The sequence below is a fragment of the Setaria italica genome, chromosome VI, assembly GCF_000263155.2.
Source record: "Setaria italica strain Yugu1 chromosome VI, Setaria_italica_v2.0, whole genome shotgun sequence".
NCBI lineage: Eukaryota > Viridiplantae > Streptophyta > Magnoliopsida > Poales > Poaceae > Setaria > Setaria italica.
In genome coordinates this window covers 19,631,981-19,644,328 of record NC_028455.1, presented here as the reverse complement: position 1 = coordinate 19,644,328, position 12,348 = coordinate 19,631,981, and the positions used below count along the sequence as shown (strand labels likewise).

The window sequence follows — 12,348 nt, the reverse complement described above, 5'->3', positions numbered from 1 at the left end:
GGACGACTTGCACGTAGCATTACTAAATAAGAAAAATAAGACTAGCAACGCCTTCCTCTTATCCACACACTCACACAGCCTAGCTTATCAGTTCCCAGGAACCATAAACAAATCCACAAGATGACTGGGGTGACACCCACGAGGAAGTCGCCGAGGTGCACGCGCTAGGGTATCCTTTTGCCTCAGTATGCAACCTGAATACAAGGATTCGAACGAAGAATTGCTAACCTTGCTGCCAGCATCTAGCCACTTTCTTGGAAAGCACACGAGATTGCCATAGCAGGAACTAGCTGATTAGCACCAACGGCACAGTGCTCGTGACGTAATCGCCTCTCGAGCCAACTTGTAAGTTACAACAGTCTTGGTATGATAAAAAGCACAGCGACAGCACCAAAAGGTCTGTTGGATACTAGCTAGATGAGCATAACAAGGTCCATGAGAGCCTTGAACCAACTTGTAAGTTACAAGAGTCGAAGTCACATATATAAATAACCCAACAATAACACAAGTCTACCTTGCATATATATCCTAGACAGGTCTGTCAAATACTAGTAAGATATAAACAGCACGGCAACAGCACCAAAAGTTTGTTAGATACTAGCTAGATGAGCAGAACAAGGTCAATTAGATACTCCAGCAGTGTGATGTCTACTGAAGACGCCGCCCAATATGCTTGCCGCCTAGATGATCACGAATGTTCACATCAAGTGAGCCATGATACCAATATGGCTCAGGCACTGGCCACCTGTCATCCAATATGTTTTTGTCCCAATGTAAGTTGGCAACAGTCTAAGCAGACAGAAACAAGTGGCAATGCGAAACAGAAAGAAATACCTGTTTTTCTGTATCCCATTCTTTGTCCCACCACCAACATTGACAGGTATAGGATGGTTATATCCACTGTCATCAAACATAATTTTTTTTCAGTCAACGTTCATAAAATAAGTGCCATGCCTACCAGTTAGCATTGAGATGAAAATAATACCATTCTGATGGTAAAGAATTCACTCCACTTAGAACTTCAACAATCTTGTGCCTTGGTAAGAAAGGAGTTACACCGCTTCCATCGTAGAAATTCATGCCAACAAAACTCCCATTAAGATTAATAAGCGGGCCTCCAATCCCAGCCTAGTTTTTTTAAAAAAAAGGAAAAAGGCCCAAGGTTACTGGAAAACTTGTAATTCCTGATAAGTTCAGTAGATGCAATATGATTAAACTGGTTACCATATAAAAGAACAGTAAGAGAGATTGACGACAGTACCTTCTTGATTTTACAAGTAGACACCTGAACATCTTTGCAATCAAGTTTGCAACCCCTGTTTCCACGCTTCGCTTCACCACTTGCGGCCATTAATATACCAAATTTAGCATCACGCCCTATAGCTACAACCTTTTTAGATGAGTTTTGTGCACTTTCAATGAAGATGTCGTCCGGATGAATAGCACTGAAATTCTTCTTGAGACTGACAATAGCAATGTTATAGTCTAAATTATAAAATTCCAATGTCCCACCAGCACGTTGATTCGGTGGGAGAAACACCTCAATCTGCAATGAGAAAGCTCAGCAAACCATCATTAAACTTAAAAGACCAAAAGTAATGATAAGGACTAAGGAGCACCGACTGTCAAGCTATTATCAATGCTATCCTCATTACAACGACCTCTAACCAAACTGGCTGAAGTCAGGATGACAGTGTGCTTAGCTTTGCTTCCATGCCACTTTATAAGCAAGCCTGTGCACGCAAAAGATCTCACATACCCTAAACATTATAAGTTTACTCATTAGTTAGTGAAGATAAAATACTAGCACAGAAAAGTAAGGAGCACACAGCTGGAAAAATCACCATTGAATGAAGCAAGTGAGACAACACGACGGGATACATCTGTCACAATTTCTTTCGGAAGTTGATTCCAGACACGCTCCCCAGAGCCACGGGGTGTTTGATGATAGGGATACCCTTTCCAAGGAAGTAATTCACCAAAGCATTCTTCAAAATGATTAAGCAATTGCCCATTGACTAGTTAAAGAACGAAGATCAGAAGTGAAGTACAAAAAAGCAAAAGGGAGATGACAGCAATATCAAAAGCAACACTTACATTCGAGCACAAGAGGTGGTGGAATGGGATAACCACAGGACTTTAACCTGCAAATAGTTTGCATAAACCCTGATGCAATATTGAGATCATTATTAGTCCTCAGATGATATGTGTGATACTGGTAACATAGTATTCTGCGCACAATGATACATAGGCAACATTTTAGAAGATGGCTTGCAGTATTGTTCACACCTGAAGGAACTACGCTTGATACATGTTTAGGCAACGTATATCCACGGAAGTGTAGTTTTTTAGGACTGCAATAAAACATAGTTGACTTGTTATGACAAAAATAAAACACAGGAACTACACAGGGAAAAAAAATCCAATCATACCAACACATGAATCTAATCTTGTCTTGTGAAAGAATTAAAGGTATGAAATAATGACTTGGAATCAGGCATAAATATTCAACAAAAGATGAGAGGATTGAGCATATTCATGTCACAAATACAAGTTGCATTGTCCATATTGCCACAAAGAATTGTTTAATTCTTCCTAATTTAGACCAAAACATTAAGCAGGGGCACTAAGTTAGCATCATAAGATCTGGCAATGGAACTGGTTTCAGTAGAGAGGGGTAAGAAGAACCAAATTATTTTCAAACCAAAGGTTACCATGTGAAAACTCCTAAGTCTCCAATGCTGCTAGTAAAAATGGCTTACCTTAAACAGGAAGTGGATTAGGAGAGAGAGTTTGGAACAAATATGAATCAGGTTAACTGAAGAAATAGTCCATAAATACTGTAAGTGTAGAAGACATACTTGAGTATCTGAAAATGCTTCAAGCGTTTGCAAAGTAAGTCCATTGATAGGAATGTGCATCTCAAATTTGCATCACCAGGGTCACAAATATCTAAGTTTATCCCAAGAATTTTATTATCGCACCCCAGAAGTGGCCCTCCAAGTAAAGCCTAGAACAAAAGGCAAAGTGGTAGGTTTGGAAAAGATTTACTTCAATGCACACGGTGATCCTTTAGACCAGCAATAACATAAGGCAATTACGTGTTCCATGTTTTCCATCATGCCACAAAGTTATAAATAAATAAATCGACAGTATACCTTAGAGATATCTTGACTATCAGAACCCCAAGTGTTGAGGTGGTCCAGGTTTTGAAGGTGGCGTTTCTCATACAGAGATCCACGCATGGCCATCAAACTGCCAGAGTTGAAGGCACGCCCAGCAGCTTGCACACTATCACCAGGTGAAGGTGTTGCCATAAGATCCAGATCTATAGGACGGACTCCTAGGAAGCCATAGCATGTGACGATAGCAATGTCTTTATCATATAGTCCTAAGAACCCATCGGTAGTTCTATTATTAGGAAGGCGCACTGCAACCTACAGAAATAAAAGCAGCACACAAGCACAAGCTCAGAATGTTCACAGTTAGCTTGAATATACAAAGAAAAATCAAGGAACACAATGATTAGCAGCACCAACCCTCAACTTATCATCTTTATTTCTATTCTCGTTGAATTGTCTAACCAAATGTGCTGATGTCACAAATGTTGTTAGGCTTTCTCTAGTTCTTCCGTGAGGTAAAGGTATGCCCGAGCATGCAAATAACATCTTATCTCCTGGACAATATCATGATTTAAATGTCAAGTGGTGATTAAATGCAATTTAGGAAAATTGCAAAGTATAGTAGCACAATCACCATCAAACAAAGCGAGCGAGACGACCAAGGAAGACAAATCCACAACATAATTAGTACTGATTGGATAAGTTATTTGACCAGGTTTGACTATTTCACCAAATGACCTCTCCTCAAAAGCAATGTTTGAAACTTCTCTATCACGAAAAGGTTCACCGAATCGTTGCACAGCAATAGCACGTTGATTCTCCTCAAATTTACGAAATGCCTCACGAGCCTTTCGACCTGATTAATAAACATGATACACCACAACTGAGTGAGTGCTTTGCTAGAGCAATATGGGCCACAAAAGAAAGAACCAGCAAATTCAAATCAACTACTCACATTCGAACCTCTCTTTTTTCATGCGCTTCCAGGCTCTCTTGTCAGAACAAGATTTTGGGTACTTAATCCCACTTGAAACTAGTGACGACTCCAGTTTGTTCCTTCTGTTTATGGCTCTCTGCTCCCTGCTCACACCTTTTGTGTAATCAGTAGTCCCCCCCTTGTTCCGCAGGGTCTTTGCAGTCCTGAAGCAGAAAAAAAAATGCAAATGCTTAGTACAGTAACTAAGACCCTTCTGTAAGCTTATAATACCCCCCCCCCCCTCCCAAAAAAAAAAATGGAAATCAAAACAATGAAGCACCTTGTCAACCTTAAGGTATTAGGTTCATTGATAATACTATCAACAATAACACAATGGCGAAGCATGTGCTCAAAATCAGTACTAGATTGACCTGATTCGTTGCATATAAATGTAAAAAGGCTCAAATCTATCCAAAACTTGGTGTTGTATGGCAAATTGGCAATGAAGAAGTGACAACACAGGTAGCAAGTTCCTAGCAGCCAGCTAAGATTGACAGAAAGGGCACAGCACCAAAAAAAAAATCTAAACATAACAGAAAGCAACCAAACCAATATGAAGTGGGCAAGTCTAAACAAAGTTATTTAACTGGCCACATTCATACATGGTTAGAAAGAAGAGAATTCGGAATTTTGCTGTAGGAAAAAGCTGTAACGTATGTAGGTGGATGTTAGCTTAAAGTTAAGCTACAGATCGTAACAAGCCCCATCCAAAATCTGTGATGTCTGAATTTCCCTATAGAAAAAAAAAAACAGAACATATGCATGGTTGTTAGCTTAAAGGTTATTTTAGAAAATATAAACCGCAACCAAAAATCTCTGATGGTTCTGAGATGTGAGGGAGTATGATGGATAAACATTACTCGTAGACAACATGTACATGTGATTTTAATTAGGCCAACACATCGTACAAGCAACAATCCAAGCATAACCAACTCAGGTTGGATGTAGAGTATAACTCAACTGGAACAGATCCGTGAACAATTGCAACTATAACAGTGAGCAAATGAGTAAACAGACGCTTACATCGCGCAACTTCCCCTCGATGAATCACTAGCTAGTCGTCAGACGCGTCCCCGACCACCCCGCAGGCCGGAGTCGCTGTCAACCGTGAAGCCGCCGACGTACGCCCGCAAGACTAGCTTGTCGCTGCCACCGGACTGCGAGATGTCGAGATGTAGGGTTTTGTGTTTGTGCGGCGCCCCGGCGCAGGTGCGGCCGCGAGTGGGCAGTTGGGGAACGCTCCGCTAGGGTTAGGAGGTCCTGGAACCAGATCCTCTAGCATATAACGATAGACAGCAGAGGGACGGTACCTACGGCCGATGACGTCCGTTGGGCATCCGACGGCACGCCGAAATAAACACGGAAGCCGTCCAATTCTTGCGTTGGCCCATAGAATCGATGCGGCCCATATTCAGGAAGCGCAAAAGGGAAAGGATCCAGAGTGCTCCGGGCACTCGCCGCCGCCGCCGCGCCCGTGATGGCCATGGGCCAGCTGTTGCTGCTCGCGACCTCCCCCGGCGCTGGAGCAGGCAAGCAGGTGCCCGTGCAAGTTCTCTCCTCCATCGCCCTCATCCTCCGCAAAGGAACCGAGTGCTCCACGCACTCGCCGCCGCTACAGTGCCGCCACAGGAACCGAGTTGAGATTGTGGCTCAACTTCCTTTGTGATGATTGAATAATTTTTGCCAATTTGAGATACTTCAGTGCTACTGTTATGATTGTTTCGATTTGAGACCTTTGAATGGCAGAATATGTACCAACGCTACTAGAATGCTCATTTGCAACACGGCAAAAGAAAGCTAAGGGATTTTTGTATGCCCATATATTGACCTCAACCATGTGTCGTCTACGTCGTCTCCACATGTACACTTTCTTGTCCACGTCGTCAAGTGTTATCTACTCACAGTCATCGTCTCCACATGTACACTTAGGTCATCGGATCGCCCATCTCACCATCATCACCGGAATGGCGAATATCAGCGATACAATTCGTTTCGGCTCACTGGAGTTCCATGCTCCTGCTCTCGGTGGGACATGGATTCCACCGGTGTTCGCACCGCTCCAGGCCTTCCGCTTCGAAAGCTTGGACTTCATCGCTGACCAGCTCGGTGTATTTCACCTCCACGAGGAAGTGGACACCCCGGCATCCCCGGGAAAGGTGGCCCACATCGTCGCCGATGAGCCACTCAACAACCTCAATGTGGAAGCCCTTGCGCTCCGCATCAAGTCCGTGCTAGGCGCCAACCCCACGGACAACGACATGGATACCATGATGTATTTGCTCATCAACACTTTCAGCTAGCTCTCTGGCAGGCCTTCGTTGCCCGTGCCACACCCGCCGCGAGGATTCTTTCCTTTCGGCCTGTCGTCCCTAGTGGATGCGTACGTGCAGGGCCTCCAGAGGGTCATGATGCCATCTCTTCCCCCGTGCGAGTATGTGGGGATGGCGGACTACGCCCCTGCCTCATTTCTCGAGCTCCTCTGCAACGAGACGCTTGAGAGTGATGGCTCCACCGATGGCGATGCGATGGCACTCGATCCTCCCCCGTCCTAGGAGTGCACCATGGCAGACGCCCCGGAACGGGTCCCCGAGGTGGCAGAATCCGCCGAGGCTCACACCCTACCGGACCATCGTGTAGAAGCACAGGTGCGGGCTCAGGCGCATGGCGTCGCACTACGGCAATGCCTGTCAGTTGCGCAGCCACTGTCGCCGCTAGCGCGCCCGGCGCACCACTCTGTGCCTCATGCGTGCAACCCAGGAAGCGGGGCCCAGGGTCACGCCCGTCAGGTCTAGAGCAACACCATGGCTGGCGAAGATGATCCCCCACAGTTCACTCGGGCTGGACAGAACATCGCTGCCGCTGCAATGCTTCTACGCAGCCTTCCTGAGCCAACTAACCCCAAGGAGCAGGCCATCCACTGGAACCTCCGGGCGCTGGTGGAAACCGCTGCCATACAACAGGCGAAGAGCTCTATTTCGCGTCAGCAGCACTCAGTCTCTTGCCCCACGAGGATGATGGGGTGCAGCAACTGAATCATTCAGTTTACTCTCCCCCAGAGCCATGTCGCGCCGTGCGTAGGGCCGCGACAGCACCTCAGCCTGCCCATGCGCCGGCACCGGCGCCGCAGTGCCAGCCTGTGCATGAACGGGTTGGGCCAAACTGTGACGCGCGCAGTGTCATTCATGCGCGACGTCTAGCGCAGCACGAAGCTGACGTCAACCATATGGCGGCAAAGGCAGCCGACGCGGTGCGTGACCGCTCCGATGAGGAGTGCGAAGAGGCGCACCCGAGGCGCGTCCGCCGCCAGAATGGCCGAGACAATGCCCGAAGTCCTAGCCTGGATGGATCGGAACCTCAGGCCTTCAGGCGAAACATCCAGAACGCGCCTTTCCCATAGTGTTTCCAGCCTCCCACCAACATCGCCAAGTACACAGGGGAGACAAACCCCAGCGTGTCGCTTGAAGACTATCGGCTCGCTTCTTGAGCCGACGGTGTTGATGATGACCTCTTCATCATCCAGCACCTCCCCATTATCTGGTGGAATTCGTACGAGCCTAGCCCGAGTTCCTTCCACCCGACATCATCTACACTGGGAAAACCTCAAAAAGGTCTTTGAGGGAAACTTCCAGGGGACCTATGTCCATCCTGGGAACTGTTGGAGGTATGCCCTAGAGGCAATCATAGAGATGATGATATTCCATTTGTATCCATGATTTGTATATTGTGTTCATTGAATATCCATTAAAGGCTACTTGAATTGATTTGCAATTATGTGAATTGTATGTGAAACTCTTTACTTGTATGGTTATTCTAAAGTTGTCCCTAGTCGGAGTTCGTGTGAGGACACACATGAAAATTAGATTAGCACATGTATTAGTTGATGACTATGTTTCACAAGTCATGGACATGGAGATATTGAACTAATAATGTGGACACATGTGGAGACATGTGCTAGGACTGACCCAACACGAGAAGTAGTTCTCTCTTTAAACAACATATACGCTTTGTCCTTAGACCTGAGATTGTCGCATGTATTCTAGATGTGGATCGACCTACGTAGGGGCTATCAAACGCTACGCCGTAACAGGGTAGTTATAAAGGTAGCTTTCGGGTTTGTCAAGAAGCATGCTATGAGACATGGTCAATCAAGATGGGATTTGCCCCTCTCTGATTGAGAGTGATATCTCTGGGCCCCTCGAGTGATCGGATCCGAAAATGCATGGCCATGCTACGTACGGTTAAGAGTTAACCTACAAAGGGATTCCGAATCACAGGATCGAGAAAGAGCGGTCGGCTTGAAGCTAGACCAAATATCGTGAGGCAAAGGGAATAGCATGTATATTATGTTGTGATGGTTCATCTGATATGATCTTCGTGTGCGTATAGGAGTTGGCACGTCTTGCTAGAGGCCGCTACCGACTATTTGGGCCGAGTAGGAGTACTCGGGCCATGTCTATACGTATCCGAACCCATAGGGTCACACACTTAAGGGGCTGGAAGCCCAATTCGGATCTGATACGAGTTGGATTAGGTTTAGAAGTACTAATGGGCCTCGGACCCAGAGGCCCGTTAGGAACCTCTATAAATAGAGGGGTGGGGGCGCCCTAGGGTTGACACCTCTTTGGCGAAACACACCTGCCGCGCCTCCCACGCCCTCACCTGTTGCAACTCGCGGATCTAGCAGTCCGGCTTGCGACGCTTCCGCCCTGCACGTGTGGATACCTTGGAGGTGTTGCGCCTGCAGCACTTGGACGAGCCGCCGACGAGCCACGACAAGCCGATGACGAGCCGCGGCACCGGGGGCGATCTTGCTGCACGTGGACGAGCTGCTGAGGAGCTGCTGGACATTGACGTGATCGACTACGTACGACTACGTTGATCGACTACGTACGACTACGTGATCGTCTTCACTGCATCGACGCATATCTACATCTTCCGCACCAGTAGTGCGTCGAGTGGTAATCCCGTGTTCCTTATACGGCAGTTCTTCCTAGTTTTACGCGGTAGAAATTTTGATTTGCGCTAGTGTAGCCTACCTCGTATCCCAACAGAAACACCTGGGACCTCAAAAGCTTCAATCAGGAGCCTGACGAGTCCCTGCGAGACTACATTCGCAGTTCTCTAGGCCTTGCAACTCCCTCCCTGATGTCATCGATGCGAACGTCGTCAGTGCTTTCCTTATTGGGACGACCTGCAAATCCCTGGTCCACAAGCTCGGCTGCATCAACCCTCAAACGACCCGCGACTTGCTAGATATTGCCACCAACCACGCCTCCGGCGAGGAGGCGGTCGGGGCAGTTTTTAGTGACGGCTAGGACAAGGGCAAGGCCAAGCGTGAGGACCGGGATGCGGGCCCTTCTTCTCGACAAGGAAAGAAGAATAAGAAGGAGCGGCATCGAGCGATGCACGCAGCCGTAGTCGCGGTGGCCGACCAATCGAGCAAGCTACCTCAGCAAGGCTGCACTGACCACTTTGAGAAGCTGATGGAGAGTCCCTGCACCAACCACTCCTTCCCCGTCAAGCACCTCTACAAGGATTGTGAACTCCTCAAGCATTTCCTACGGCAAGTCAAGGGAGCGCAAGGGCAAAGAGGAGGCGGCCAGCAAGGAGGATGTGGTAGGCAAGGATGGAGATAGCTTCCCCGAGCCCGAGACCTGCCTCATGATCTTCGGTGGATCCGATGCCAACCACTCCAAGCACCAGCACAAGGTACGCCAAAGAGAGGTATGTGCCATCGATTTAGCTATTTCAAGATTCTTACGTTGGTCGTGTCATTCTATTACATTCCATCAGAGGGACCATCCCCTGAGCGTTCCCCGACCAGGCCAATACCCACTCATCATCGATCCCATCATTAAGAAGAAGCGCCTCAGTTGGGTACTCATGGACGGGGGAAGCGGACTCAACATCCTGTATGTTGAGACCCTGGACTTGATGCGTATCCCTCATTCCAGGCTCTGACCAAAGATCGCACCCTTATACAGTGTGATCCCGGGGATGCAGGCATACCTGCTTGGGTAGATTGACTTGCCAATCACGTTTGGGGACCGTGCCAACTTTCGCATGGAGATCCTGACCTTCGACGTGGTATACTTTGAGGGGTACTACCACGCCATCCTCGGGCATCCATGCTACGCACAGTTCATGGTGTTGATGCAAAATCCTGATGGTGGTGGACCCTGCATCATCACATGAGGACCTGGGAGATCTACTTAACTCCAGTGCGGAATCCAAATCAACACGCGTGGTGTGCGCGGGCGTGCCAGTCAGTTTGACCATTCAACTGACAAGGAGAAGATGATCCTTTTGAAGTTTGAGGTAACCGGCCGATCAGGCCGATGTGATCCGAGCACCAGTAGCGATAATGGTGTAGCAAAATAAATCATGATAAACAAAATATCAGCCATGAGGCCGATTCCAACATCATGATGAATGCAAATGGCTCATCGGCTATTCAAGCCGATTCAACATAACTTCACAATAACCATTGGCTAGACAGCCGATAGGAGACAGAGCATCATCGAGTTCTTGCTCCACCATAGCTAGAGCCACAAACCAATGAGATCTAAACTAACATCACCACCAATATTCCTAGGTGAAACCACAGCGATGCGCCCGGTAGTTGCAACCTAGAAACACTCAGCAGGACGTCAATCCAAACCCCGCCAGTCAATGAATCTAATCACAATGGAACTTAATTCCAAAAACACTCGAAGGGTAGCCAGGATTAAGATGCAATAGGGTATCAAGCGATCTATCATCTATGATGAGTCGACCTAAAGCTAATTAAAACAAACAGAACGGCAAGATGATAGAACAGATAAATACCAGCCGATGCAAGCTTAATCAAGGCAAGATAACTAGTGAATACCATAGATCGAGACAGAAGCGATGTGCCGTAAGTCGAAGATCCAAGATACTCGATAACTAATAGATGAAACTAGACAAAACCACAGCGATGCACCTGGTAGTTAAAGTCTAGAACACCTGGTGACGGAACTTGCAGCTTGCCGGAGATTGAGGTCGATGCAGCCCACCTTGTTAGAAGGAATTCGTCGAGAAGCTACATTACTCCTACTCCTAGGGCAATGGTGTGAAGCCGAAAAGTAGATGTGTAAAGGTAAATATGTTTGTTTGTTGATCGTGTGATAATTCTTTAAAATGGCCACATCCCTTTATATTTATAGGGCGGACGTTACATAATTAGCATCTAACCACGTACAAGGCAAGTCACGTACACAATCTTTTCTAATAAAAAACTCTATCTCTAACTAACCCAACTCTATCTCTAAAATATTTTATTCTATAAAACAAACTCCCGTACATGCAAAGATCGGCCGCATGCATAATTATTCTGGTAGCCTCCCATGTATGGCAGGCAAAGTGCACCAGAATCCATGTTGTATATTCTAATCATTTTTATCCATACGTGCTAGCCTTTCCTTTATATCAGCCTTGCCTCTCCTTGCCGATCAATCCAATGTAGCCGATTTGGACTCCATGCCCATGTGCGCGCATGCTAGCTTCTTATTGTTGTACATGACTCCAATTATCTTGTACTTTTAATTTATAGGATTGGTCAAAATCCGGTGTCAACACAGGCCCCCCAGTTTCGGAGTACGGATGCTTCATGTTCCAAAACTAATTATAGAAGTCTGATACTTGTCTTCAGAGCTAATGACGTCTGATTGCAATATCCAAAGTCACGTCAACTCCACTTGAAATATAAAGAACACCATCGGCTATGCCGGTAGTAGAAACAACAGATCAGTCTATTGACACCAAAACTTGGTGTAGTAACCAGCAAGCTTTTGTTGTCAACACAGGCCACCCAGTTTTGGAGTATGAATATTTCATGCTTTGAAATTAATATCCGATACATTCTATAAGCAGCCGATACTATTTTTCTTGAACCAATCAGCTGATGCAATTTTGCTTGAACCAATCGGGCGATACAATTTCTTATTAGCCAAGCAATCAGCCGATGCTTTTTGCCAAGTAGTCAATCGGTCGATACCATTTCTTTTATTGGCCAAGCATGCTTTTTGCCAAGCAGTGAATCGGCCGATACTATTTCTTATTAGCCAAGCAATCAGCCGATGCTTTTTGCCAAGCAGTCAATCGGTCGATACTATTTCTTTTATTGGCCAAGCAATCAATCAGCCAATGCAACTCCCCTCTTTTTTATTAGTCCAATTGGCCGATGCATTTTTAACCCCATCGGACTTGCCATAGGCCACACCTTTGCGT

At 46.5% G+C, this 12,348-nt stretch overlaps 1 protein-coding gene across 1 annotated transcript; it reads right to left on the bottom strand.

Moving 5' to 3' along the window:
• Window positions 1-387: 387 nt before the first annotated feature.
• LOC101753986 lies at window positions 388-5,368 on the bottom strand. The gene is made up of 14 exons (XM_004973189.4): window positions 5,122-5,368; window positions 4,078-4,262; window positions 3,757-3,978; window positions 3,540-3,676; window positions 3,159-3,437; window positions 2,862-3,010; window positions 2,290-2,354; window positions 2,098-2,166; window positions 1,845-2,018; window positions 1,624-1,760; window positions 1,262-1,546; window positions 986-1,128; window positions 835-900; window positions 388-745 (listed from the first exon to the last, which is right to left on the bottom strand). Coding segments are annotated over exons 1-14 (2,010 nt in total). The 5' UTR covers window positions 5,124-5,368; the 3' UTR covers window positions 388-648.
• Window positions 5,369-12,348: the final 6,980 nt, after the last annotated feature.